We start from the raw sequence: 21,635 nt of genomic DNA, 5'->3' as shown, positions 1-21,635 counted from the left end.
GGTGTGCTTGCTTGTGTGAATAACTGTGTGTGTCCGTGCGTGTTTCCTTTGCTGACAAAGGCTGTGGCCGAAAGCTGATGTGTAAGTGCCTCTTACTTGTGCTTGTCTGAAACGTAATATTTCATATTTACAGTTAAGTAGCAGCATACTGTTGATATCCCAGCCTGATGTTTTCAACTCTTTGATGAAGAAATTCGATAATAATATGTCATTAAAATGGTGAGCAATGAAACAAATTAGATAACATCAAGTGTGTTCAAAAAGTACAATTTTGCAATTTTACCTGTTGTATTAATACAATTTGCATGATTTTTATTGTTGTTGTGTTGGAAAACATGTTTGAAAAGTGTCGGTACAGTGTTAGCAAGATCATTTATTTAGTCTGTTGTCAGCCGTCAAAAATGTTACATGTGTGTTGGTAGTATCAGCGATTATTTATTTCATATAAGAATTTGTATTAAATTTTGATATGGAACAGAATAAAGTGCAGCAAAATTTTACAAATGTTGCTGTTGGTGGGTCTGCTTCGAGTAAAACGAGTATTTACAAGTGATATTAACATTTTGAAGAAGCCTTTGAAGATAACAAATGCCCTGGACACTCCAGCATTCCAATGACCAATGAAATCGTGAAAAAAGTGAAATAAACAATTTTCAGAATTCACTAAATCACAACCGGAGAAGTTACTGATGGTGTTAGTGTATAAGTTGGCTCATTCCATGAATTTTTTTCAAATGTCTTGGCTATGAAATGTGTAACAGAAAAATATGTTCCAAAATTGTCGTTTTTTGAATAAAACCAATAGCAAATTCAGGTTGCTTACGCGTAGCTAGCTGAAATCGGTAATGATGTAGCACTACTGAAACATGTTATAACAAGCAAGTCAGCGGATATGATGTCTAAATTAAGGCTCCGTCATTACAGTGGAACCATTCTAGAGCTGAAAAAATCTGGACAAGTGCTGCCTAATCTGAAGTAAATGCTCATTATTTTTTATTTTATTTATATATTTTTTTAGTACACCTCGAGTTCTTGCTACAAGATCAAATCACTTACAAGGAGTACTAGCTACTATTTCAGTGTCTTCTGCATGGAGCAATATGCAAAAAATTCCTGGATTTGTGGCAACACAACTCCAAATTCTCCAGACATGACCCACACTAGACATTTTTGTTTTCTCAGATAAATAAAATCTTAAAAAACTGAAGTATATATAAGATTAAAAATGCATTGCTCAGAGAGCTAGAAGATCTCTCAAATATAAAAGTTACAGAAGTGTTCTGGAGATTGGAAAAAACACTAGCATATGCATATAGTTTGTAAAGGGGCATATTTTGAAGAGGATAACATTGATTTCGGAGCTAGTTGGCATATAAACTTGTACTACTGTGGAGATTGATGAAATGTATGATGAGATAAAAGAAATTATTCAGATAGTGAAGGGAGACGAAAATCTAATAGTCAGGTGTGATTGGAACTCGATAGTAGGAAAAGGAAGAGAAGGAAACTTAGTAGGTGAATATGGAATGGGCGTAAGGAATGAAAGTGGAAGCTGCCTGGTAGAATTTTGCACAGAGCATTTGGTTGATTGATTTTAACAGGAGAGCTAAAACAGCTTAGGTCTAACCAGCCACTGCCCACACCGAAACTAGGTTTATTGCGTGGTACCGCTCCCTGTGTATCTAGTAAAGCCAACCAGTGCCCTTAAATAGTGCAAGGAGTCCTTCTACCAGTTTTTTGTTAGACACAATTTCTTCAGGTCTAGTCGTCCCGAAGATTCTGTATCTTTTACTCTCCAATGCCATGCATTCAAATATTAGGTGTGATGCAGTTTCTTCACCCTCATCACAGATCCTGTATTTAGGGTCCTCTTCCATTATACTCATTGTGTGTACCATATTTACTTGAATCTAAGCCGCACCTGAAAAATGAGATTCGAAATCAAGGAAAAAAATTTTTCTCGAATCTAAGCCGCACCTGAAATTTGAGACTCGAAATTCAAGGGAAAGAAAGGTTTTAGGCCGCACCTCCAAATCGACACAAAGTTGGTCCATTGTAATATAAGACACAATTTAGGTGGAATGAATGACGACACAGCTACATTAGTCTGGTTCGAGTCGTAAGCTAAGTAGTTAAGCTTTACCAGGTAGCCATTGCTATGCGTCAGGCGCTCCGTCTGTATTTATATGGGTACCCTTGCTTTTTCACGTGCTTCGTCTGGTTTGAATTGATTGCTTATTTTTCTTTGATCTGATATGTACCGTTCTCTTTGTTATAGGTGTTTACGTCACTGTAAGCGGAAAGTGCATTATTGTACTGTGTCATGCATGGTTTGTCGCATTCTGATAATGAGTGTTTACGACCTGTTGCCGCTCGCGGCATGACTTGCTTTTGTGCACACAGCCGCAGCTAACAATTAAAAAAAAGAGAGGAATCGACTCATTAGCAAAACAATGGCAAGAGACTGCTATTAGTTGTTACTTACACTGCTGCTTTCTTTGCTAATGATCTACAAGAACCAAATAATACACTGCGTATGATAGATGATGTTCTGAACGAGAGTTTAGTGAAAATTTTTCTCCGTTTGAAAATCATTGCAGACGCCTCTTTAGTACATTACATTCTGCACAGAAATTAGAGTCATATTAGATTTAAAAATCTAGTCAATTGCCGTGCTTCATTTCTGACTGTATCACTATTAGGCATAAGAATAGTACAAATATAAAAATGACATGATATGTATATTCTTCCGTGTTTACTGTTGTCTCACTCTAGTTTCGTAGTTTATTAGGCAGACAGGATTTAAATGAGATATCGGCAAACACGAAAGAATACATGGCAAAATGTTTATATTCATATTATTCTTATGATGAAGAGAATAGTGCATGTGATTCACAATTCATAAAAGTTCCTATTAGCAACCATCTCTTCTCACAGATAGGAAAAAATTCAGAACGTAGAGTTGGCCATATTGACAAACATCCCAAACAGTCTTGCCAGTCGGATTTTCGTAGTACATTGAAATGCTGCTACATTCGAAGATGAACAATACGGAATTTGTATTTACTTTGTTGGATAACGTATGAAAATGCAGTGGTTGAAACTCGGGGCGGAGAAAAAAAGCTCGTCTTCCACCTTTTTTTTTTTTTTAAATTTATTTACTGACGCAGAGGTTTTGGCGCCAGTATTTATCTTTGTGCCTGCAAAGCATGCATGTGTAGCGCTACATATATTCAATGGCAGAAGTTAGTTGTGGCGGCACCTACCAACATTTTTCAGAACTTCCGCTTACTTTGCACTCGATTCTAAGTCGCAGGCGGTTTTTTGGATTACAAAAACCGGAAAAAAAGTGCGGCTTAGATTCAAGTAAATACGGTAGGTGTTTTTTGAAGTTCCCATGGCCAGTCATCAGTCCAGTCATGAGTTCGATCTCTTTTCTGTTCAATCCCAGGATTACAGAGCTTATTTTAAAACATGGCTTAGGCATCATCACCTTACCATGTTTTTGTTTATGGACCTCGGTCCAATATCTTACGTGCTGTTTCCTAAGCCAGTTCCTAGTTCTAATTTGATCATAGCCTTGGTGATTGTCAAGACAGGTTCCGATCCAATAAATGGAGTTGTTGCCCTCATCCTATCCAATCTATCGGCTTGTTCATTACCACAGGTCCCTGAGTGGCTAGGGACCCGCACAGAGCATAACTTAATCATAGTTAACACTTGGTTCAAGACTCATAAAAGAAGGTTGTATACATGGAAGAAGCCTGGAGATACTGGAAGGTCTCAGATAGATTATATAATGGCAAAACAGAGATTCAGGAACGAGGTTTTAAATTGTAAGACATTTCCAGGGGCAGATGTGGATTGTGACCACAATCTGTTGGTTATGAACTGTAGATCAAAACAGAAAAAAGGTGGGAATTTAAGGAGATGGGACCTGGATAAACTGAAAGAACCAGATGTTGTAGAGAGCTTCAGGGAGAGCATTAGGGAACGATTGACAAGAATGGGGAAAGAAATACAGTAGAAGAAGAACGGATAGCTTTGAGAGATGAAATAGTGAAGGTAGCAGAGAACCAAGTAGGTAAAAAGAAGAGGGCTAATAGAAATCCTTGGGTAACAGAAGAGATACTGAATCTAATTGAAGAAAAGTGAAAATATAAAAATGCAGTAAATGAAGCAGGCAGAAAGGAATACAAACATCTCAAAAATGAGACTGACAGGAAGTGCAAAATGGCTAAGCAGGGATGGCTAGAGGACAAATGTAAGGATGTTGAGGCTTATCTCACTAGGGGTAAGATAGATACTGCCTACAGGAAAATTAAAGAGAGTTTTAGAGAAAAGAGAACCACTTGCATGAATATCAAGAGCTCAGATGGAAACCCAGTTCTAAGCAAAGAAGGGAAAGCAGAAAGGTGGAAGGCGTATATAGAGGGTCTACAAAAGGCCGACGTTCTTGAGGACAATATTATAGAAATGGAAGAGAATGTAGATGAAGATGAAATAGGAGATATGATACTGCGTGAAGAGTTTGACAGAGCACTGAAAGACCTGGGTCGAAACAAGGCCCCGGAAGTAGACAACATTCCAGCAGAACTACTGACAGCCTTGGGAGAGCCAGGCCTAACAGAACTCTACCATCTGGTGACCAAGATGTACGAGACAGGTGAAATACCGTCAGAGTTTAAGAAGAATTCCAATCCCAAAGAAAGCAGGTGTTGACAATGTGAAAATTACCGAAGTATCAGTTTAACAAGCCATGGCTGCAAAATACTAACACGAATTCTGTACAGCCAAATGGAAAAACTGGTAGAAGCCAACCTTGGGGAAGATCAGGTTGGATTCCATAGAAATGTTGGAATACATGAGGCAATACTGACCCTACGACTTATCTTAGAAGATAGATTAAGGAAAGGCAAACCTATGTTTCTAGCATTTGTAGACTTAGAGAAAGCTTTTGACAATGTTGACTGGAATACTCTGTTTCAAATTCTGAAGGTGGCAGGGGTAAAATACAGGGAGCGAAAGGCTATTTACAATTTGTACAGAAACCAGATGGCAGTTACACAACTCAAGGGGCATGAAAGGGAAGCAGTGGTTGGGAAGGGAGTGAGACATGGTTGTAGCCTATCCCCGATGTTATTCAATCTGTATATTGAGCAAGCAGTAAAGGAAACAAAAGACACATTTGGAGTAAGAGTTAAAATGCATGGAGAAGAAATAAAAACCTTGATGTTTGCGGACGACTTTGTAATTCTGTCAGAGACAGCAAGGGACATGGATGAGCAATTGAACGGAATGGACAGTGTCGTGAAAGGAGGATATAAGATGAACGAGACGAGGATAATGGAATGTAGTCAAATTAAATCGGCGATGCTGAGGGTATTAGATTAGGAAATGAGTAGTAAATGAGTTTTGCTATTTGGGGAGCAAAATAGCTGATGATGGTCGAAGTAGAGAGGATATAAAATGTTGACTGGCAATGGCAAGGAAAGCGTTTCTGAAGAAGGGAAATTTGTTAACATCGAGTATAGATTTAAGTGTCAGGAAGTCGCTTCTGAAAGTATTTGTATGGAGTGTAGCCATGTATGGAAGTGAAATGTGGATGATAAATAGTTTAGACAAGAAGAGAATTGAAGCTTTCGAAATGTAGTGCTACAGAAGAATGCTGAAGATTAGATGGGTAGATCACATATCTAATGAAGAGGTATTGAATAGAATAGGAGAAAAGAGAAATTTGTGGCAGAGCTTGACTAGAAGAAGGGATCGGTTGGTAGGCCATATGCTGAGGCATCAAGGGATCACCAATTTAGTATTGGAGGGCAACATGGAGGGTAAAAATCGTAGAGGGAGACCAAGAGATGAATACACTAAACAGATTCAGAAGGATGTAGGTTGCAGTAGGTACTGGGAGATGAAGCAGCTTGCACAGGATAGAGTAGCATGGAGAGCTGCATCAAACCAGTCTCTGGACTGAAGACGACAACAACAACATTGATGCATCTGAATAAATAAAATTCTTTCCAAAAAACGAAAAAATCCCTTTGTAAGTGTGACAGAGTGGGGCAGAATTAATCTAAAATTGGAACTGCATGTTTTTTTGTTGTTAAATTATGCTTAACCTGAAAGTCGATCCTATTTGGAAATGATATCATTTGATTGATATTGCTCATCAGAAGATTTAAAATTAGTTAACTGTTTATATAGACCAGGCTTGTTGTTTTGCATGCTAAAATTTATATAAATAATTTTAGGTGCACATTGATTGTTTTGCGAATTAAAATTTTATCAACAGAAACAGTGGTTCACATGTATATCATTTAGATCCTCTGCAAGGCAACACACAGTTGTTGAAATATTCCTTATTTTGGAAAGGTAAGCTTTCATTAAGGTAAAAGTGTACCAATCAACATCCCACAAGAACAGCAGAAATATCAATTTTAAATATGCATTCCCCCCCCCCCCCCCCCCCCCCCCTCTTTCCAGCATTTAATCTAACTTTCAAAACAGCTGTAACCTAAATTTATCTCATTGGGGATGGCTATTCTAGAGCCAGAAACCAACCTAGGATATTTCCCAAGTTCAAGTTAATGTTTTTATCTCAATGGTTGAAAATGTTCTGGAAACACATTGATCATTTTCATGAACGTGTTGCGACTATTCATCTATAAGTAAAAATGGCTCTCTAATACCTTTAACATGCTGAAGGGTCTTTGTGTACAGTTACTTATTGTTCATTGGTGCATCCCAATGCCATGTTCCACATGTCAGCCTCTGTTGCACAATGTGCTTTTGCTCCGAGACATGCTGAGTGTATGATAGAATGGGTGGGGCAAATTTGGTCATGTTAAGCTGTGTGGCTGACCGTTAGTCTGGCAGAATTTGACAACTGATATCTTCGTTATGAGTGGAAGTACATGCGATTGGAAGACCTTTTGCAGTCTGTCATTGGGCTACATACAGATGGGAGATAAATCTTTGCAGTCCTTAAGCTTACTTTAAGACATGGGTTGCTCGATAGCAAGATGAGATTTAGATATTTCTCAAACTGATGTGGTTTCTGGGCATGAAAAATTAGCCATGGAAGCACCACAGTGACAGCAGTGCAGTTTTATCATCTGCCTTACACAGCAGTGAAATCTGGCTGGCGGCAACAGAGCTTAGAAGTTTGCATGCCACTGGAAAATATCTCCTAAAGTCAGTCATAATTGTGCACATCGTCAGACCCTTCCTTTACAGTGATTGACATAAATATTGTGAATGACTTTTGTGCAGTTGTGGGCCCAGAATTCAAAAATGAAATCAGTTCCCGTTTATCGAGCCTAGTTTCCACATGACACATTACCCTCTAACTGTCAAAATCCTTGAAATGACAGCACCTGTGTAATTTTGCAGATGTAATTGTTGGAAAAAAATTGCATTACGTTCTAGTAATTCTTATACTTAACCCTCAGTTTAATAAGTTCAGAAATCTGTCTCCAGAGATGATAGGTGCTTAGCAAAATTCCTGATTAGTCATGACGATATACCTCACGCCTCTGCAAACTGCTCAACTTCTTTTTTTATAACTGTGGAGAGTTACCTCTTAAACAAAAACTTAATCCTCTTGTAAAAAAGTATTGTGAATCTCATTTTGGATAAAAGGCTGTCAACCAGAAGAAGAAATAGCCACTATGCCTTTACAGTTTCACATGTGTTCCACTCAGGGGTGACAGTTGATCGTGTGTTAATGTGCTACAGCACACAGTAAATATCATACTAAAATTGGGATCATTTCTCTTCCAAAGTGAGCCAGAAATTCCACTAAAATTATCCCATTTCTCTTCAAATGCATGTTGGTGTACAAATGAAATGGACAAAACCGTGTTTTGTAGTGCTCTCTCCATGTCAACTAGAAGCCAGTGTCAAATGCTGCAATGATGGTCAGCCACACTACGATCATATCAGTGAAGGGTTTTCGAATGCACGTGCCCTGGTGTGAGTGTATAGAAACAACTGAAAGATTGGAAAACAAATAAATCACCAGGTCCGGATGGAATCCCAGTTCAATTTCACAAATAGTACTTTATGGCATTGGCCAATTACCTAGCTTGCATTTATCCTGAATGTCTTGCTCAGCACAAAGTCCCAAGTGACCGGAAAAAAGTGCAGGCGACTGCAGTATATAAGACAGCTAAAAGAACAGACCTGCAAAATTACAGACCAATATCTTTAACTTCTGTTTGCTGCAAAATCCTCATAAATATTCTCAGTTCGAATGTAATAAACTTTCTCGAGACTAAGAAGCTTGTCCGTGAATCAGCACAGTTTAAGAATATATTGCTCGTGCGAAGCTTGCCCTTTTCTCACACGATATGCTGCGAATTATAGGCGAAGGGCAACAGGCAGGTTCCATATGTCTAGATTTCCGGAAAGCATTTGACACAGTGCCCCATTGCAGGAATAAGTTAAGATATGTGAGTGGCTCAAAGACTTCTTAAATGATAGAAGCCAGTACGTTGTCCTCGACAGCAAGTGTTCGTCAGAGACGAGGGTGTCGTCAGGAGTGCCCCCGGGGAAGTGTGATAGGGTGGCTGTTGTTCTCTATATACATAAATGATTTGGCAGACACGGTGGGCAGCAATCAGTGGTTGTTTGATGATGATGACGCGTGGTGCACAGTAGGGTATCAAAGTTGAGTGACTGTAGGAAGACACGAGACATCTTGGACAGAATTTCTAGTTGGTGTGATGAATGGCAGCTTAGCCTAAATGTGGAAAAATGTACGTTAATGCAGATGAGTAGGAAGAACAAACTTGTAATGTTCGGATACAGTATTACTAGTGTCCTGCCTGACACAGTCAAGTCATTTAAATATACGGGCATAATGTTGCGAAGCGATACGAGGAGAAACGAGTGTGCGAAAATTGTGGTAGAGAAGACAAATGGTCGAATTCAGTTTATTGGGAGCATTTTAGGAAAGAGTGGTTCGCTTGTAAAGGAGAGCGCATATAGCGAGCTGGTGCAACCTGTTCTCGAGTACTGCTAGTGTGTTTGGGATCAGTACCAGGTCGGATTGAAGCAGGACATCGAAGCAATTCAGAAGCGGGCGGCTAGAATTGTTACCGGTAGGTTCGAACAGTGCACGAGTGTTACCGAGTGCTCGAATGGGAATCTCTGGAGGGAAAGCGATATTCCTTTTGAGAAACACTATTGAGTATATTTAGAGAAGCGGCATTTGAAGCTGACTGCCAAAAGATTCTACTGCTGCCAACATACATCACGCGTAAGGACAACAAAAATAAGATACGAGTAATTATGGCTCGTACAGAGTCGTACAGGCAGTCATTTTTCCCTCGCTCTATTTGCGAGTAGAGAGGCGGGGAAATGACAAGTAGTGGTCCAGGGTGCCCTGCGCCACGCACTGTATGGTGTCTTGCAGAGTATATATGTAGATGTAGACGTCATCCCTGTCAGCACTGCCTGTATTTTCCTTTGAAAGTGTGTGTAAAGTATTGTAAAAGCAACATGGCGAATTCTGTAGATGATTTGCAAAAGGGGTCCTTTTCAAAAAGGAGGAGAAAAAAATGAGAGTTAAATGTCACCAATTAAGCGCAATCTATGTGAGTAGAAGCAGGTAGAGGTCCTTTAAAAGTTCCTAGAATATTTCTTCTGAGTGGGCTCTAGGAAAACATAAAACACACTCTAAATATTTTTGAGCAATAATTAACATCAAGGTGCTGTGGCACAGTGGTCAAGCGCACTGATGCAGTTTGTCAGCTGAGGTTCATTATTATTTCCCCCCTCACAGTGTTAAACTGTTGATTGTAAACTTTAAATATATTGAAACAATTCAATTTATATACATAAAAATAATATATTGAATTTATTTACGATTACTATCTTTGTAAGGTGATGGTGGAAAAAAGTGAGTTTAATAGGACATTTAGTTTGGAAGTAGGTCAAAAGTGTTGAATCTGTAAGTCTGATGTTCGTTATTCAGGAACAGTGGTGTGTGGGTTACATGGGGAGTGAAACATCTGTGACACATTAAAGCATTAGTAAAACAAACATATAAACAACATACTTGATCTTAGGTGATTCACAATAATATTAAGTATTGCCTATCACGATGAAATAATGAAACACATTTATTTTTGTAAGATTGTAGCACATCGGTAAAATTTTGCACGAGCTGCCACTGGTTTTACCACTGATGGCCTGGTTAAGAGGATCATGTAACCCATTCTTTATTTTTTACTCGAGTCTGACAGAACCAATGGACCATGCAACAGATCTTTAACTTTATCTCACAAAAATATTCAGAATAACATGAAAAACAAAACCAAAATTGTGCAGTATCCTAATGCTCCATCCGCTATAAGGGCTGTTTGTCACAGTAAATAATTACTTGTTCCAGTGGCTTGTAGGAATGTTACTTCAAATGAAGATAATGCAGTGGTGGATGTATGGAAGCCCCACAGTTGAAACATTTGAGCAAGACAGGATCAGCTAGGAATTAACTACTGCCTGTACTGCTTTCTTAACATTACCAACTGTACTATAAAATGAAGAAAGGATGTTCGATGGACTCATTTACTGTGAGAGGTTTAACCCTCTGATTAGAAACACCACTGGTAAAATTAAAAGCTTATCAGTTAATGGTGAGGACTTTTACAGGCAGAAGTAGGGGTTGGACAGGTTGGTGAATGTATTAGAAACATCCTTCCTTTATGGTGCTCTTTATTCAGCCAATGTTAGTATGGTACTTCTTCAATTTTTGTAGAGGACCCAGCTTACTCATATATAGACTATTATTCCGATGGAGTCATCACTCCAAGAACATTTTAAAACAAGTGTGCCGCCCTCCCTCCTTCCCTTATGTACCCCTTCTGCCTGCATCTGCCGGCCGCGGTGGTCTAGTGGTTCTAGACGCGCAGTCCGGAACTGCGGTCGCAGGTTCGAATCCTGCCTCAGGCATGGATGTGTGTGATGTCCTTAGGTTAGTTAGGTTTAAGTAGTTCTAAGTCCTAGGGGACTGATCATCTCAGAAGTTAAGTCCCATAGTGCTCAGAGCCATTTGAACCATTTTTTTGCCTGCATCTAATGTAATTTCCTTGTCAGATGTGGCATTGTTTTTGAAAGGGTTTGGGGATTGCCTGGTATTTATCTAAGTGGATGTGGGAAATGACCTAAAAATAGTATACAGCACAGCAGCCTGTTATCCTGTAAGTTGGTACACGTGCTACAAACAGCGTGCAGAATGGCCTGTAGGTGGCAGCATAGTGCAGCTGCACACATACCATCGCAGCATCAGTACAAAGATGGCCGCCCCACTTGCGACTTGCACCAGGAAAGAACAGTGTTCTGTTATTTGGTTTTTGCGTAGTGAAGGTGTGAAACCTATTGAAATTCATCGACAAATGAAGGTTCAGTACGGTGATGCATGTCTGTCACAGCAGCAAGTCTACAAATGGAGTAGGAAGTTTGCAAATGGTGTGACATCAGTGGAAGATGCTCCTCGTCCAGGTCAGGCACAACGAGTTGTGACTCCACAGAACATTGCAGCAGTTAAAGCCATAGTGAAGGAAAACTGCCAAGTGGCACTGAATGACATTGCAGCATGTTTACAGATTAGTCGTGGGTCAGCACACCGCATTCTGCGTGATGTACTCCAATTTCACAAAGTGTCTGCAAGATGGGTGCCACGGCAGCTGACTCCTGGAATGAGAGAATGACATGTTGATGCTTGTGAATAACTTCTTCGGCACTTTGAATGAGAAGGTGATACCTTCCTTGAACGAGAAGGTGATACTGGGGACGAAACCTGAGTTCACTTCCACCAATCGGAAACGAAGAGAACGAGCAAGGAATGGCGCCATTCCTCATCACGAAAACCAGAGAAGTTTCGAACAGAACCGTCAGCAGGGAAGATTATGCTGACTCTCTTTTGGGATGAAAAAGGCGTCATTTTGGAGCATTACATGCCTAGAGGGACCACTGTCACCAGTGCATCATACACAGATCTCCTAAAAAATCATCTGCGGCCTGCAATCAAATCAAAGCGACGTGGATTGGTGTCAGCAGGTGTCCTTTTGCAACGTGACAATGCAAGGCCTCACACTGCCCGTACAACAGTTGCAACAATCAAAGACCTGCATTTTGAGTGTCTTCCTCATCCACCATATTCACCAGACCTTGCCCAAAGTGATTTCCATATGTTTGGACCACTCAAAGACACAATGGGAGGAAAGAAGTTCCGTTCTGATGAAGAGGTACTCCACGTGGTGCACGAGTGATTGCGCAGACTACCAAAAGAATTTATGCACTTTGTAAGCGCTGGAGGACTTGCATTGAGTCTGGGGGAGATTATGTTGAAAAGTGATGCATCTTTGTACCACTTCTGCACAATAAATAACATTAAAAAAAATATTTAAGGTTTTCGTTTGACTCACCCTCATACTTCAGAGTGATACGCAATTATTTTACTTCTAATTTAGGATCTCTATAACCATATTGAAAACAGAATGCAAATTATTGTGAATCGATAGCCCGATCATGTTTCTGTGCACCCTGAAGATGGCCCAAAATGTACCAAAATTGGTTGCAAAAAAAATGTACAGCTGTTGTACATCTTACAACTGGCAAATTGTAAAAATGTGTAGTGTATCGATGCAGATATGTTGATGATGTTCTTTGTGTGTGGAGAATTCCACAAGGCAACTCAAGATATTCTTGGAAAATATGAATTAGTGACTTATCACAATAAAGATCAGTATGAAATTAGGGGGTTTTGCCATTAATTTCCTGGGTCGAAGTTACTGATACAAAATACAAACCGTAAAATTAAAATTTACAAGAAAGATTCTCAGCTTCCTCTTTACACCCAAAATCTTACAAACATGCAGCACTACACAACACGATTCACAGTCTCGTTTCCATACCAGTGGCCCAAAAAGACCGTTACCAAGAACTTAGCACAAAAACAAGCCCGAGAAAGCAACCCAGATTCTTACTGTACCCAGGGAACAACATAGATAGAACAGTAAGGAAATGATGCAGTTTCATTTTATTAGTAAAATATCTAATAGAATAGGTAACATGTTACAGGCAAAGGATTTCTCTGTGCAGGGCGACAGCATCCAGACAATTTTCCCGACATCGGACGACCGCGTGCTGCTGGAAGCGGAACAGTTGGCACGCGAGGCCAAGAGTAGCCGGCAGTTCACAGACGTGGAGCGCTTCACGCTGTGCTGCCTCGAGTGCCGGGTGTCGCTGCGCGGGCAAGCCGAGGCACAGGCACACGCCCGGGAGACCGGTCACACCAGCTTCGGGGAGGTCCCGGGTGCCCATGTGGAGTAGGAGGAGACGCTCTTGTACTTTGTCAGTATACTAGCAAAATTTACAACACGGATTGTCATTCTGGCATTTCTCTGTTTTTCATCCCTTTTGATCTGCAGTCGTCATAACACCATTTTTTTAATGTGAATTTTATGTTTCCGTATGCCTGATACAACTGGTTGCTTATTGAGCCCTGAAGAAAAGCAACTTTGCCTTTGATGAAATTGTGCTCTTTGTAATTTACAACTGTACCTCACATTTTAATCACAATCGTGTATGTAATGGCACAGAGCTTCCAAACTTTGTACAGAAAGAAAAATAGGACTTATTAGCTTTGAAATCATAAATAATTGTGGAGTTTTAACAATTTAAACATCTACTACTGAAAGGAAATTAACAGTGTGTTGAAAATATCAATCTTCGCGTGATAGGGTTTTGTCTTTTTTTTCCCCCCCATATAATACTTTCCTTTCATTGCAGAATCAATAAGCACATTTCAAAAAAAGTACACCTGAAACTAGAAATTCAGTGTTTTGAAACTAATCTGATAATTTGTATAAAAAGAATCCAATATTTGCAAGCATTTGTGGTGCCAGTAATGTGATATCAATTTTTTATCTGAAAGGTGTTCTCAGATACAGACATAGTGCCTTATGTACCAGGCTTTGCTGAACATATAGGATTATTAATTGTTTTCCACATTATTACTTTTGACTTCTAGGTACATTTTCAGAATAGTGAATGTTTTACCCACCATAATAACATTTAATTTATATAAGTTTTTGTGATCTGCTCGTGTGAAATCCTTTTTGTTGTTCTCTGCATCAAGAAACGAATGTGACTTTTAAATTTGTGACATTCGTTTCCATATTAATATTAATACTCCATTCATTTGTTGGTGTGCATGTTGTTAACATTAAACATGTACCTAGATTTCAAGAGTCAAAATAGTTTCATTTATAGCCAGCATGTTGGGGTAAAAAGATTTGACGTAGGTGATTTTTACAAAAAACTAAATGTTTAGAATACACCGTTAAGTAATATAAGTTGTGCATTCCCAGATAATGTTCAGTATTCATGTCATTAGCCTTCGCATTGATAGATTTGCAGGATTTCTCCATATATTTATTCTGTGCAGTCACTGGTGTGAGTATTCTTGTTTGGAAAATCTAAAATGTGGTCTGAATGTGCCCTTTTCTCAGATTTTGTGCTGGAGGAGGCAAGATAAAGACATGCTAACCACCGTGAGTTGTTGCATGTCCTTTTATTTTGTTTCTGAGGTATAACATTCATAATGTCTGCACTAATAGATGTGTGCGTGCAGTACATTCTCTTTGTGGCATACAAATCTACATCCAGTAGGTAAGGGCGACCTAATAGACAGTGGAATGTTAAAACTCATCACAGGACTGGCAGAGCTCTTGAATCGCCTCTATTGTTGTATGTTAATTGACAGGACATACTGGGACCAAAATCCAAAATTTTCAGGCTTTTTTTCCAGAATGAATTTTCACTCTGTGGCAGTGTGTGAGCTGATATGAGATACCTGACTGGATGAGACATATATATAAGAGAGAGAGAGAGAGAGAGAGAGAGAGAGAGAGAGCAGCCTAGCCTTACTAGTCACAAATCTAACATGATATTTATGACTGCTGCAGTTTCCTATTCCATTATGAAAGTGAGTGTCTAATACGCTGTCATTATTCCTTTAGCGTAAGTCTATCGTTGCATTTAGCGAAATATAAAAAATATCAGAGTTGGGTGCATAAGTTTTGTTGAATATATATTTCATTTGGAGCACCTTCCTCAAATCATGACTTTTAGAAAGATTCGTAGAACAGACTAAGCAAAAACACGTTGTTCCTTACAATCGCATAGTTGTGCATTGCTGAAATTCTACATAAGCATAAACTGATTAATAGAAGTCACAAGTAATTTTCAATAGGGAGTTGTTGCTCGCCTACTGTGTAGAACTCTTGAATAGTTCCTTTACCAAAAGGAAGAGGGGGAAAATAACAAGCAGAAGGTGCAAGATGGACAGGTGTTCAAGCAAAAATTTGAGGGATTTTCAGTCCTTTGTGCCCCCCCCCCCCCCCCCCCCCACTCTCTCTTAAAACCTTCATTTTTCATTTTTGGTAACTGTGCAAAGGCAACTGCAATTTCTTGTTTGAATCATCTACAGTCGGGTAAAAGCATTTTTCAGGAGTGATTGGTGGATCTATACGATGCAGCTTAACTTTTACAGTAACTGTGTTTTCATAATATGGTGTAACTTCTACTCATCCTGAAAATGTATTGGCAGACTCTTTGTGTTATGAACACAGTCACTTTGAGAACATGTTTCCACAGAAACAACATATTGTTTGGCACCAGCACCATAAACTCACCCATTCTTCCGCCTCCCCACCTTTTCCCACTCTCTCACATACTTCACCTGCCCATCCTGGGTTTTTGGTAAAACTTTCAAAAATAGATCTAGACTATGAGTCCCCCTTGCACTCCAAGCAGTACTTGTGTCACTTAGGCCTTAAACTGGCCCTGGTTGTGTAAAACCAATGACAGGGGACCTCTCATTGTTTCTTTTACACTGAGGCACCATTACTAGATTTTTACTCCCCTCCCCCTTGAAAAGGCACCTTTGGGCACTTTAAGTACATCAGAAGCACATAGACCACATTCATGGTATTTGCATAAGTAAGTGCATAAAACAGCAATTAGTTTCACAATATTATGAAGACACTGATTGTTTTTTTCTTTCTTTTCACCTTGCATGATTCACTCCACCCCCCCCCCCCCCCCACACCCCCATTCTGCAACATTTGGCAAACACATTTTTATTAATCGTACCCTAAATTAATAAATTAAGAGATAACTCAGTAATCTGGTTATAGATAAGGTGTGCTACACAGAAGAGAGCAATTTGGTGAAAGGTTTCCTTGGAAACATACTTTTAGATTCTAAAAAAACTCTACATAGTTACACTCTGCATTTGCTCATTTGATAACAACTTGGGCTCTCTCTCTCTCTGTCTGTCTGTCTGTCTGTCTGTCTGTGTGTGTGTGTGTGTGTGTGTGTGTGGAGGGGGGAAGTAAGTGGGTGGGTGCGCGCACACTTTTTTTATGGGATGACAATTGGTGGAAGGGCTTGCAGGTAGGCCTACACTCATCTCAAAACACTGCTTGCACAGATCTAGATGTCAGTGTACATATAATATACTTTTAACTTGCTAACATAAATGCTCATAACTGATAACTATCCACATTCTTAAATTTTACTGCAAATAGTTATTCTGTTGTTCCATCCGTATACATGCAGTACACACAGGCTGTTGGTGTTACCACTAGACTAATTCCTTCTCTCACTCTAAGTAGTTTGAGCTGGAGATTGGTGTAGGGTAAATGATCCATAAATTTTTTCGAGTACAGCTGTATATTCTCCATCATCATCATCATCATCTTCTTCTTCTTCTTCATCTAATATTTCGACCCTATACCTTTTGTAAATCTTCAGATTGAGCTAAAGTACTCGTTCCACGATTTAAACCACGGAGATGTCGATTGGCGACAGAGAGCGAGCCCAAAATGAATCTGTGGCTACATGGTCGATCTGTGCTTTAATATCCACATATCATTATTAGCTGGGCTGTAGTGACATCTTCGCAAGTTTGTGAAAGCAAGTACTGGATTCAATGATTTCTGCAGGTTGAAACTGCTACCTCTGTTAATTAAATTCTGCACCAAATGAATTTCCATTGCTTCCTTCACCACTAAGTCCCAAAAATACAGAGTCAGTTGTAGAATTTCGACATTTTTGTATCACATAGACTAACCAGTCTCAATGCAGTGCTCTGCCTTAGCCAGTTTTTTGCTCCTACAGTGCTCCCTGCGTCATCCAAGGACCGTATGAGCCTGTCCATTGTCTAAAAGGCTACACTCGCAAGGGACCACCTCACAAATACCATCCTTGAGGAGGCATTGAATCTCCTTTGACGGAACGTAAAAGTGTTGATGTTTTTGTTGGAGAGTGAAAAACTGCTTTAAATTTGTGCTAGGTGATGAAATGACCTACTTTTGATGATAATAAGTTTCCCACATATGGCAGGAAAGACGTGAAGCTTATCTGTGACTTCTTTATCATTCCTTATGCCCACCTTACATATCTGTTGTCGATAATACCCATTTGCTTCAAAAACTGCTTTTAAGTGTAGAAGCTCACCATGCAAACTGCTCTGGGCAGCAGTGCTGTTTTCTGTGAACCAAAGTTCTGAGGACACTTGTGGTTTGTGAAAGTCTGTATGAACTGGCTTCCAGTAAACTTCATGTCCCGAGGTGTCATTTTGTGATGAACCAAACTGTCGAGATGCACATTGGATAACTGAATTTATATTTCTTGAAATACATCTTGATGTATACCATGGACTGCACGTAAAATATTCAGTTGCCAAATCGGCATTCGGGCACGTAACTCACCATCGGCGGCATGTGATACAGACGACAAACAAATAAATGTCTATAATGACACAACATTTTGTGTACATTGCAGTAGAAATATGTTTTCTTACATGTTGTTTACACCTATATCAGATGGCGTGTGTCAAGTATGAAATCTTTATTATGTTAAAATTAATATGGAACTAGAAAATATAAAACCCTGTGGATATTTAAAATCTTATTGTAATCATGTCTCTGTGATTACAATAGGCTCCATTCTCTGTGTGTAGTACACAGGTTGTCTTGCGTACATGTTACAGCTGTCGGACATCTGCACTTCTTGGTCATATTGTATCCTAACGTCACGGGATGAAAATGTTGAACTGGTGTTCAAGTCTATATTACAGGCCTCTTGTTACCTCCAAGATCATATTTAGAAATACCAGTGATATGTGTCCCCTGTACAGGGTGTCCCACAAGGAATAGTCAGTATTCAGAGATATGACACGAATTAATTGAAGCAATAAAGCCTAATAAACATGGGATCTAAAATCTGTACCTTAAGAGATATGAGCACTCGTTTGTCTTCGCTACTCTGAAACGTGTCTCTTCTACTGAAGCTCGTAAGGTGTGCAATTTAGGGCCCGTGTTTATTAGCCAGTTTTTTCCTCGGTTTTATCCATATACCTCCTTCCAAAATATGGAAAGCAAAGACCTTGCAGTAGAAGAGTGTTTTCTTACAAATCAAAGATGAAGTGCTCGAGGGCCTCAAGGTATGCATGTTAGAGCCCATGTTTACTAGACTAATGATCATTCCTTTTGTATCCTCGAATATTGACTGTTCCTACTGGGACACCCTGTATATAATGAATACCACTCTTAGACAAATAGTATATAAGGGTAGAATATAGAAAGATAAAAACGATGGTGTTAACTGTCACGAACGACATACTGAGAGCAAGACAGGTGTAATGCAACAAAATCTGTGTTTATCACATGACGAGGTTGTCGACTTGGAACGTTATCTTGCCAAATTCGGTCCATTTTACATACAGGAAAACGGAAGAAAGCTCTAACCGAACCTATTTGATTAAAACATTGTTACAGTTCTGCATTGTACATCTTATTTCTTAACTCTTGTTCATTAAAGACATTGCCTAGGTGTTTTGTCATGTGAGCATTTGTGTGTTTCTTCTAGGATATTCAGTATCTACCTGCCTTGTGAAGAATGGTGACACCTTTGGCATCATTATCAGAATTCTTGTACTCTCTTAAATGAGCACTAAATGCTGAGAAATTGGACTCACTGACATTAAGATATTCTCGAAGCCACGTTTTTAAGCTTTTCGAGGTTTGCCACAAGTAAAACTTAATCGTAGTCACTATATTTTATCTTATATACTCCGTACATGTTACATGCCTGATTATCTAAGTATTATATAATGCATGACCCTACAGTGTTTTATGTTCTGAAGGCAATTTGCAGCCTAATGTTCCAAAACAAATGACTTATGTTATCAGAGATGTGATGCCACTGATGATAAAACTATACACTCCTTTCTAATGTGACCTGATCTGTATTCCTAGTTTGTCCCTCCAGCTTCTTGGTGTGTAATGTCAAATTAATTATTCATTGTATGTAATTCATTACTAATATTTGCCTCACTTAAAGAATATTTGATTAATTGTCAATTAGTGACCATAAGTATGCTTCTTCATGGTACTGTGGATGGCAGTTGTGAATTATGCAATAATATGTTATGTGTTGTTGGTATACACTCAACTGGTGGGAACCCCCATCTCTTTTGACCTTCAGATAAAAAAAAAAATGAATAGTCCCATCATCCTCAGGGCCTGTGCTGAAGGTGATACTTTATACACCATATTATACCATTAGTAACATCTGTTAGCTTCATCAAGAGTGCCATCAAATGGGACAAGTGTCTCATCTATAAAACATATTTAGTCAGGTCATCATAAAGTTAAAAAAATTCATTTTCGGCAGTACCTAAAAATATGTTTGCGAGAGTTACCCGTGGCTAAGTCTTCTTTTTGTTCGTATACGTGACTGCTAAAAGTAAAGAAGCTCTGCGATAGGACTAATGAAATGAAGATCACCTACTTCATCAATTTATATCTGGCTCATATTATTAAGGGATTTAATGCAACAGTTGTTTCTCGCATCCTAGCTTGCAAAGGCTCCTGTCTTTCCAATCCTCTTGTTTGCAATTTCTTCTCTGACACAGTTCTTCTCACTCCCTCTTCCCATATTATTTTTGGGCATCGCCTTTGCCTATTAGTTGGAATCTATTTCATCATCTTAGGCCATCTCTTCTCACCCAAATGGAGTGTACCACACTGTTCCGTTCATTTTCCTTAGATGGTGTCTGCTACAGTGGTGCCAGGTTTATTCTCATAAGTATGTCTTCATTTTTAATTATGTCCTGCACTGTCAACCTACAGCAACCATCCAAAATTGCATTTTCATTAATAATAACTTCCTCTTAAATTTTTCCGTTATTTCCCATGTTTCTGTTCCATACATAGCTATAGTTTTAAATACCCTAATCGTCATTTCTGATCTAATTTGTGAGTTCCCTAAAAACTCAGTTTAATTGTTTGTTGTTTGTCTATCTTGGCCATTACAATTCTTAATTTCACTTTTACTAGACAAGACCCTGATAATATTTATACAAGTTCACCGACCGTACTAACCCAAAATCTAGAAGTCAGGTGTCGCCCCACACTCACAATAACGAAATACTCAGATTTCTTTAAACTAATGGTTAAACCCAATTTCTGATATTGTCTGTGCAACTTTCTAACTGTGTAGTTCATGTCATCCTTGTTCTGTGCAAAAAAAGACCCATACATCAGTCTAAATTCCTGGCCAGTCTTTCTTCCGTAACCTGTTTTAAGCAAAACATATTGTCAGTGAATAATCTTTTGGCACAGAATCCATTCTGTTGATGTCCATCCACAATCTGTGATATGATTGTCACCTTTATAATTTTGGTATATAATCCAGAAACTGAATTCGTTACACTCAGTCCTGTATAGCATGTGAATTTTCCTGTCACCCTTCTTGTGTATGTTGGATAAGTTTCATGTTTTCCATTCCTGTGGTAATTGTTCTCCCTCTTCCTTCTACCTCTCCCCTTCTCCCTCCAGAAACATGAAAACGTAGGCCGTTAATTCCAGTTTATCCATCCAGTTTTGAATGGAAGGAACTGTTAGTTCCGAAAGCTACGATAGTGCTGTCACTTTTATATCTGTGCTGAACATTTTGCCTCCTGGCCAGCGAGTCTATCTCATAATTTGTTTCCTCAATTGAATTTTACTTTCATAAAATATACATTAGCACACAAAGATGTCTTAAGTCAGACTGGCTTGTGCATTTTGTCTTTTACAGCAGTCGCACAAAACTACAGACACATTTGCAGTTCTAGTAGTAATGAATGCATTTTTAAAAAGAACAGTTACCGGGAATATTTTCCCGACGTACACACGTTCTCGTATCATTTATTAAGTGTATGATAGCAAACTGCAGTATGACAAAGAGTGAGGGTGGGGGATGGGAGAGATTACACATAATGATAGTATTCTGTACTGTATTCAGTTGCCACTCACTGCACAGCAACTGCACTGATAACTGCCAAACATCCTAGTGTCAGTGGTTTGTTTGTGAAGAATGTTTGCACCACAGTAACACCAAATTCCCTGCACTGTTTTGGAAGATTTACAGAAATGTAACCAGTGAAGTCCACAGCAGTGTGCACTCGATGGCTGTGCTCCTTCCAACTGTACAGAAGATAGCAGTGATTTTTCCCACCCATTCTGAATGTCAGTCATTGTTAAATGACAAATAAGAGTGTAGTGCTGCCT

The 21,635-nt window shown here is 39.1% G+C and overlaps 1 protein-coding gene across 3 annotated transcripts in view; it reads left to right on the top strand.

Moving 5' to 3' along the window:
- LOC126109734 (ubiquitin thioesterase OTU1) overlaps positions 1-21,635 on the top strand; it is a 49,612-nt gene that overhangs the window by 25,548 nt on the left and 2,429 nt on the right. Inside the window, exon 3 of one of the 3 annotated variants that reach the window (XM_049914786.1) lies at positions 13,111-13,399. The exons of 1 other annotated variant lie outside the window; for it this stretch is intronic. In XM_049914786.1, the coding sequence (XP_049770743.1) occupies positions 13,111-13,341 (231 nt within the window). In that variant the 3' untranslated portion in view covers positions 13,342-13,399. Of the gene's footprint in view, positions 1-11,612; positions 11,744-13,110; positions 13,400-21,635 lie in introns of those variants that run through there. One more of the 3 variants, XM_049914788.1, reaches the window with a different exon arrangement.

Source organism: Schistocerca cancellata, chromosome 12 (assembly GCF_023864275.1).
Source record: "Schistocerca cancellata isolate TAMUIC-IGC-003103 chromosome 12, iqSchCanc2.1, whole genome shotgun sequence".
NCBI classification, from domain to species: domain Eukaryota; kingdom Metazoa; phylum Arthropoda; class Insecta; order Orthoptera; family Acrididae; genus Schistocerca; species Schistocerca cancellata.
The sequence above is the reverse complement of the archived record's forward strand: the minus strand, read 5'-3'. Positions and strand labels throughout refer to the sequence as shown.